Consider the following 7,579-nt stretch of genomic DNA (forward strand, 5'->3'; position numbering starts at 1 on the left):
CCCCCCCCCCCCCACTGAAATCTTCCAGGGCTGTTTGTGTGTCACTATATCATTTTTTTTTCTTTTAACTTTGTTTTCAAGCAGATTTTCTTTTAAAAGATACAGGTGAGAATAGCCAAGGTAAATATATTTTTAGACATCCATTCTTCCAAGGAATTGAATGAAATATTTGTGTTCTAAACTGTAAATGGGAGCATTCCCAGTTTGTGAAGCATGGAAGAATGGAGATTGCCTTTTCTTCCTGAGCCCTGCTACCTAGAAAGAGTTTAATTTAGAGTCTGCATTTGCAGGGGGGTGGGGTTCCCCAGTGGTCTTAGCTCAGACTTAACTGAAGAGAATGCATCTGTAATATCTTATTTATAGGGTGTATAACTTACGAAACAGATCATAAATCTCTGCCAAGTCATTTGTAGTTTTATCGTATCCAAAGTTTCTTGGAAGTCTGAAATGAGTTTTAATTGTCATTTTCCTGAACAGGATGTTTGGATCAGGCAGAGAACATAACTTCACACGTCCTAATGAAAAGGGAGAGTATGAAGTAGCTGAAGGAATTGGCTCCACTGTGTTTCGTGCTATTCTGGTAAGCTTTTATTTCAGATAGCAGGGATGATGTGTGAATGACTTCACCTCCTGTTGGTTTAGATTTCTTGATCCCCAAGATTAGAAAAGTTGAACACTTGAGATGGGGGGGGGGAGGAAAAAGTTTACGCAGATATATAATACAAATTGGACAGCTTTCAGTGGTAATATTTTTCTCTGTGCTTGTTGTGCGTCACTTTGCCTCAAGCATAAGATTTTCAAAATATTAACTTTGTCAGAGGCTACCCCCCCTCATTTTAAATACAGTTCTTCTATCTGTAGGCATTGGGGTTTAGTGCAATCTCAAAAATCAAAGAACCTGGAAGATTTTTAAACCTCCATTTTGGGGGGGCGGGGAATTATTCAAAATACCATCTGGCTGTCTTATCAGCTCTCATTCTTGTTTCTTTTGCAGCACAGTACACTTGTTAACACAACTTATTGTAAAAAAATTTTTCCAGGTGGCCTATGTCCTGGCAGAAAATAGCAGAATTCACTCTTTAAAGGGAACTAGGCCACTCTAACTATTGCAGTGTGGCTCATCTGCTGTTCTGCCTTGTTGGCTGAGCTGTGTTGCAGCAGAAACTGAATGATGTTTAAATAATAAACAGTATAAATGTAATTTATACTTAAACGGTAAGCACTAATAATAAAAGCCTAATATGTCTAAAACTTGAAATACTTAATCTAATTACGTTTTTACTGTGAAAGCTTGGTAAATCTGAGGATAAATGTGTTTTAATGTCTAATCATGTAGTTCAATCTCTCCTCTTTGGAAGGGGAGGGAGAGGGAATATAAAGTTTATTGATATGAAAGGGTCCTGTAATAAGGAATTAATTGTTTTTTATTAGTAGTTGTTTTGGTTCAATAATTTATATATAAATACATTTTTGTTTATAAGGATTACTACAAAACTGGGGTAATACGTTGTCCTGATGGAATATCTATTCCCGAACTAAGAGAAGCATGCGACTACCTTTGTATCTCCTTTGAATACAGTACTATCAAATGTAGAGATCTCAGTAAGTATGGATTCTTTGAAAACAGAATGGTAGTGAACAGATGTTAACATAAATCTAGGGTTTTTTTAAGTTTCTGATATTACTACTAGGATATAATCTGGAATGTATAAACTGTTGTGGGAATAAGATCTTTTCTTCCCATCTCCCCATGTACCAGAGTAGCTCATCTTTTCAATCAAGAGTCATTAAAAAATTAATCCCTTCCTTGTTCACTATTTCCCTGTGTAAAATTGAGAAATGGTAGCAGCTGGTTGACAGCAGAAATCTTTCTGGGAACAAAGTCAAGAAGTGGTGTATACATAAAGCTCTCCTCATTTGTTACTTAATTAGAAATTGAGAGAGAAGCTATAATGATAACAGAAGCAGTCTTGCTTTTGCGGGCACAGCTGTATTTGTCATAAATTGCACGTTATTGCATCTTGACTTAAGCATGTCAGCAGAATTATTTCCAGAACTCCTAAACTTATTACTGGAATAAAATTCAAAATAATGTCCCACGTAAAGGGCCGGTGCTCACAAGTGTGAACTCTGTAGAAAGGGTGTATACAGCCACCCATGATACTGCTCTATGGGTTTCTTGATGGTGTAACATCTGAGGTTTAGGATACTTTCTTTTGAACTTTAGCTTGTGTAATTGAGATTTGCTGTCTGTACTCATTGGTTCAAATACTTTTATAAATAATTACAGTACTGATTTTTCAAGATCAGGTTTATCCCCATACAACACTAAAATAATCAAATTATTGTATATGACAGGGATAGCAAACTGCAAGACAGTCCTCCTAACACAGACTTTTGACACACTTCCTTGGTAGTCAGTAAACTGGAAGGTGGTTCTGATTTTGCTCATAATAAAGCACCAAACACAATGTCTTACCTGACACATGCTGATTTTTTTTTTTTCTGTTCAGTTTTTTTAATTCCAGCCAAACCTTCTTTATTTAGCAAGCTTCCAAATTATAATATCTCCTTGGGGTTTGATTTTTTTTTTTTTTTTTTTTTTTTTTTTTTTTAGGTGCTCTTATGCATGAATTATCGAATGATGGGGCTCGCAAACAGTTTGAGTTTTACTTGGAAGAAATGATTCTCCCACTAATGGTAGCCAGTGCCCAGAGTGGTGAGAGAGAGTGTCACATTGTGGTGCTTACAGATGATGATGTGGTAGACTGGGATGAAGAGTATCCTCCACAGATGGGAGAAGAATATTCACAAAGTAAGTCTGGCTTTATGCTTAGCACTGAATTTAACTATAAGGGCCTCTACCAAAGTACTGTCACGTGTCCTTTAATGCTGCATCAGTATTAAGCACAAGCACTGTTACCAGAGCTTCACAACATATCTAATTCTGGTAGTGGACATGTAATTTGGGGTTAATGTTAAACAAATGTAATACTGTTAAGTTCCAATCCATTCAAAGCAAAGTGTTTACCAAAAGGGCACCAGAAAGTAAGGGATGTGTACCTTAAAATAGAGAGTCCGAGTCAATTGGCAAACGGTTGTTATTGACCATTTTGTGTAAAACACAGATGTAAATTAGAAAACAAATAGATCATATACCTGGTGTTGTCTTCATTGTGGGTTTTTGTTTGGTTTCTTTTTAACAGTTTGGTGCTTAGATAAATTGGCCATTGTTAATGAAGTGCTCTTCTGTTCATGCATGATAGCTTTAGGCATTTTATGTTCAAATATGTGGCTATGAATTAATTTTATTTATGCTCCAATAAAATAAAAGGCATCTTTATAAAAGGTTCCTGTTTTACTTTGGCAAGTGCTGACATTTTAGATTAGGGTTTTTTTTGTTTGTTTTTAAAGCTTTACCAAAACTGTCGTGGTGAATTGTAATAATAAACTTCAGCCTCCCAAAATATTTAAGTGGGGAAGAAGGGGAGTAAAAAATAGCTTGGATGTCAGTATCACCACTTTGGCAGGGTAACACAGGAAGGCTGAGGCTTGCTTTCCAGGAATCTTAAAGGGGTGAAAACCGTTTATAACTTACAGCACACTTAACATGGGACTTTTACATGGCTGCTTTAGGAGCTTTTTTGTGAATCTCCTAGATGTAATGTATACCATCTGAAAAAGGAAGAGGTCAGGGGCAGCAAATCTGTATTTAGCCTCCTTTCAAAACTTGCTACTTTTAATCTGTTTGCCAGTGGGTTGGCAAGAATTTTTAATATGGGCAGACAGCAGTGCCTATAATATTCAGAAGCACACTTAGAGCTTTGTTTTTGGGGCTTTCCTGTTTGCTCTGCAGTCTGTCATATTTCCATTCTTACTTCTTTCGAAAGCGTAAGTGACACACCAGTAGGAGAAAATGTCCAGCCCACCAGAGTTAACTGTTTGCAGAAACACTACTTTTATCCTCAGATTTCAGTCTTCTACAATATGTACTCCGAGACCTTTTGAATGAATCTTCCTCAAATAAGTGACATTGAAGAGGCCAAAGGATGAAAAAGAACTCATGCTTCAGTCTTGGGTTTGCTTTCCTGCTAACTATACTGGGAACTTAGCAGCTTGAGGCTCAGTTTTTAGCTTTTGCTTTAACCTTAAGAAGATAAGCACAGGTTACAAATTTGCAGTACAATTTTATCACTGAAATGTGGATTTTTTTTTGTTTTTAAGTAATTTACAGCACAAAGTTATACAGGTTCTTCAAGTACATTGAAAACAGAGATGTGGCCAAATCTGTTCTGAAGGAAAGAGGTCTCAAGAAGATTCGACTGGGTATTGAAGGTAAGTAGCAATTTAAATGATTCTTATTTTAAAAGGGCATTTCTATATTGATTTGTTTCTGCAGAATGTTTCTCTTATAACTCCGTTATCAGCCACCCATTGTGCTAGATTAATCTGAGGCATAAGAGGATCTAAAAGTTGGAATACCTCATGGCGTGGATTTATTCTGCAATATTGCAGCCTGGTTTGTAGGAGGCTGTGGAGTGGAACCTCAGCCACTAGTGGTAGAAACTAACTTAGTCATTCCTTGCTTATATCCAACTTCTAGTTTGTCATCTTGCTGCAGTGCTTTCTTTGACCTAGTATCAGTGTGGCTGGTTCTGCATGCCGGGCATTGGATTGAAAATATTCATACGAATTAAGACAGATTGCTTATACCAGGGGTGGCCAAACTGTGGTATCAGTGCTGCAAGTGGCATAGGCAGCCTCTGTGTGGCATGCGGCAGATGAGGGAGGGGACAAGCAGCACAGCAATAGATGAGGCAGAAAGCAGGGATGGCTCAGGGAGCAGAAAGAAAAGCAGAGGATTAGGCAAAGGAAGGGAAGCAGAGTGGCACTTAAAGAGGGTGCAGGGTTAATTTGTGACACCTGCCAGAAAGGTTGTCTCCCTCCCCCCCCCAGCTTGGGTAATTAATGATGGGTTGTTTGTGGCAGCAGTTAGCCTGATGGATACTGTGGCTAAAACTGAGTGCATTTCTCTTGCTTTTTTACTTGCCTCTTTGCACCACTAGCACTAACTTCATGTGTATTTTAAGGCCATGTACAACTGTTCAGTTCTAATAGCAGAAACTTTCCACTGCTGGAATTGGAAAAACTTGGGCTGCTCTAGGCTTCCTATTGCCAAGGGACTGGAGCAGCTGACCAAAACCCAACACTTGCTTCTCACACTGGGGACTCTGGTGTCAGAAGCAGGCATGGAGCTGCCCAGCAACTGAGCATTGTAATTCGAGTTAAAAGGAGGTGAGAGCAGCTCTCCCCTGTACCTTTTCCTGACAAAGATGACCCTATGCCTTCAGAGACCCAGAACCTTTCCCCTGGCTGTACTGCTTCTGGTCTCTAGAAGCTGAACTGAGGGAAAGTGTGCAGCTGTTCAGGAAACTCCCAGGAGCAATTTCTATGTCATTGTAATTGGGTTTTTTTTTCCCCAGAGAGGCTTTGTGTATTGGGAGGAAAAAGTTCAAATATCTGCACACACTTTGGTTCTGGTAGAAAATGAATGTCTGTATGTGACTTAAGTTGCTTAAAATGAAGAAAAATGGTCTTTTTGGATCCAACCCATGGAACTTGAGACAGCAGCCTGTAGTACCACAGCTGTGGGGATTTCATCTTGTGCCTTTTCCCTTACTCTAGGCCATATTTTCAGAGAAAATCGCTTATTGGGCTCTGCCAGGATGGAAAAATATGTAGCTTGGTTCTGTAGGTCTGAAAGGAGTGGCTTGTGAATAAATAGTCTTAGCATCCTTTTGCTTTGCGTTTCAGCTGACACTTGCAAGCTTTTGACCTGTTTTTAAGGCAAGAGAATGCAGGATATTGGGTGGGGGGAGCAACTTGGTGCCTGCCACTATTAAGCATATTTGTAGGGAAATTGACTTGCTCCTTTTTAGTGTCTTTCCACTTACTGGCTGTGTGCACACTGAGAAGCTAGCTTGTAAGAGCTTCTTACTTTGTGTCAACCTAATGTTTTATAGGTTACCCCACATACAAAGAAAAAGTGAAGAAGAGACCAGGTGGGAGGCCCGAGGTGATTTACAACTATGTCCAGAGGCCATTCATTCGCATGTCATGGGAAAAGGAGGAAGGAAAGAGTCGACATGTTGACTTTCAGTGTGTAAAAAGCAAATCTATTACAAATCTAGCAGCAGCTGCAGCAGATATTCCCCAGGACCAGCTTGTGGTAATGCACCCCACACCACAAGTGGATGAGCTAGATATTCTGCCTATTCATCCTCCACCCAACAACAACGATGTGGATCCTGAGGGGCAAAATCCAGGACTCTGATTCAGACTTACTCAAACAGAAGCATGCTACTTTAAGATGACTGTACTCAACTCATACTACACTGCAATTCCTGCTTTTCTTCATTGTGTAACAAAGTGTTTAGGATATTGCAGTATGGACTCTTTTAAAGACCAAAGGAGTATCTGATCGTAATTTTCAAGAGTACAACTCTAACATTCTGAGGTTCCAGTTACATACGTGTATTTGTTTACCAGTAGGCTTGTGACATTGGTTATTTGTATGCTGGACTCTCCTCGCTCTAGGCCCATCAAAACAATGGGATCTGGTGGGTAGTTTCAATAATATTGTTACGCAGTGGGTAAGAAGCAGAACTGATAGTAGCACTTTAAATGGTTGATAACTAGAATTCTCAAAGCCATTTTTTTATAAATGTTGCACAATGCTAACTTAAACAAAGTGCTTCTATCAAAGTCTGTCTATTCAGTTACACGTAAATAACTTGCTCTGAATAGATTGACCCTTTTAAATGTATTGCATATGGTCGAGCACAAAACAAGTCCTTCCCACAGGGGTTTTTGGATTGAGGGCAATTCAATTACCCATGTAACATCCTGGTCAAGTCCAATTTCTTCAGTGAATTTTTTTTCACTTGTTTGCAGCTTGAGCCATCTTCAGGGGTTGTGAACAACTGTTAGGGGCTTTATCTTAAATTTTGCCTTACCTTAATCTGTTCACAGAACTATTTATTTACTAAATTTTTCATAAGTGTTGTGGAATAAGAAAATGCAAATGGTTCGCTCTTCAGTTATTAAATGATTGTAATTGTAAACTCAAGGTTCATTCAAATAAAGTTTCCATTATTTTAACCGGCTTCTGATAAATTCAGGGGGGCATGAGCGATAAATGTATAGTACAGAATTTCCAGTGGCTCTTCCCTTATTGCTTTGAAGCAAGGAGGAAACATGGTAAGGACTGAAAGAACAGTGTATAGATTTCCTTTTCTCTTGGGATTTCAGGCACTGAATGGAACTTAAGAAAAAGCAACATGCTAAACTTTTTTTCCACTGAGTAAATTGATATATTTGCACATATGATGCATGAAACTAAGCTAACAAAATAACCTAGTGCAGCTACCAATTTAAGTGTGAGAGAGAGAGAGAAGGTTCAAAGCACTGAGGTAGTTTAAACCTTTATTGTGAATATGTTTTAATCCCCCCCCCCCCAAAAAAAAATGGTAGGCAATCAAATAGGTTCTAGCATGTTTTTTTAAGCAGGGTTTTATCA

At 38.7% G+C, this 7,579-nt stretch overlaps 1 protein-coding gene across 3 annotated transcripts in view; it reads left to right on the top strand.

The window, feature by feature from the left end:
* BTBD10 (BTB domain containing 10) overlaps positions 1-7,161 on the top strand; it is a 43,588-nt gene extending 36,427 nt beyond the window's left edge. For all 3 annotated transcript variants that reach the window (XM_019519558.1, XM_019519560.1, XM_019519557.1), the window contains 5 exons: positions 478-580; positions 1,482-1,602; positions 2,618-2,815; positions 4,225-4,335; positions 6,024-7,161. In XM_019519558.1, the coding sequence (XP_019375103.1) occupies positions 478-580; positions 1,482-1,602; positions 2,618-2,815; positions 4,225-4,335; positions 6,024-6,334 (844 nt within the window). In that variant the 3' untranslated portion in view covers positions 6,335-7,161. The remainder of the gene's footprint in view (positions 1-477; positions 581-1,481; positions 1,603-2,617; positions 2,816-4,224; positions 4,336-6,023) is intronic.
* The last annotated feature ends 418 nt before the right edge of the window (positions 7,162-7,579 follow it).

The sequence above is a fragment of the Gavialis gangeticus genome, unplaced genomic scaffold (assembly GCF_001723915.1).
Source record: "Gavialis gangeticus isolate Ggan-Ray unplaced genomic scaffold, GavGan_comp1, whole genome shotgun sequence".
NCBI lineage: Eukaryota > Metazoa > Chordata > Crocodylia > Gavialidae > Gavialis > Gavialis gangeticus.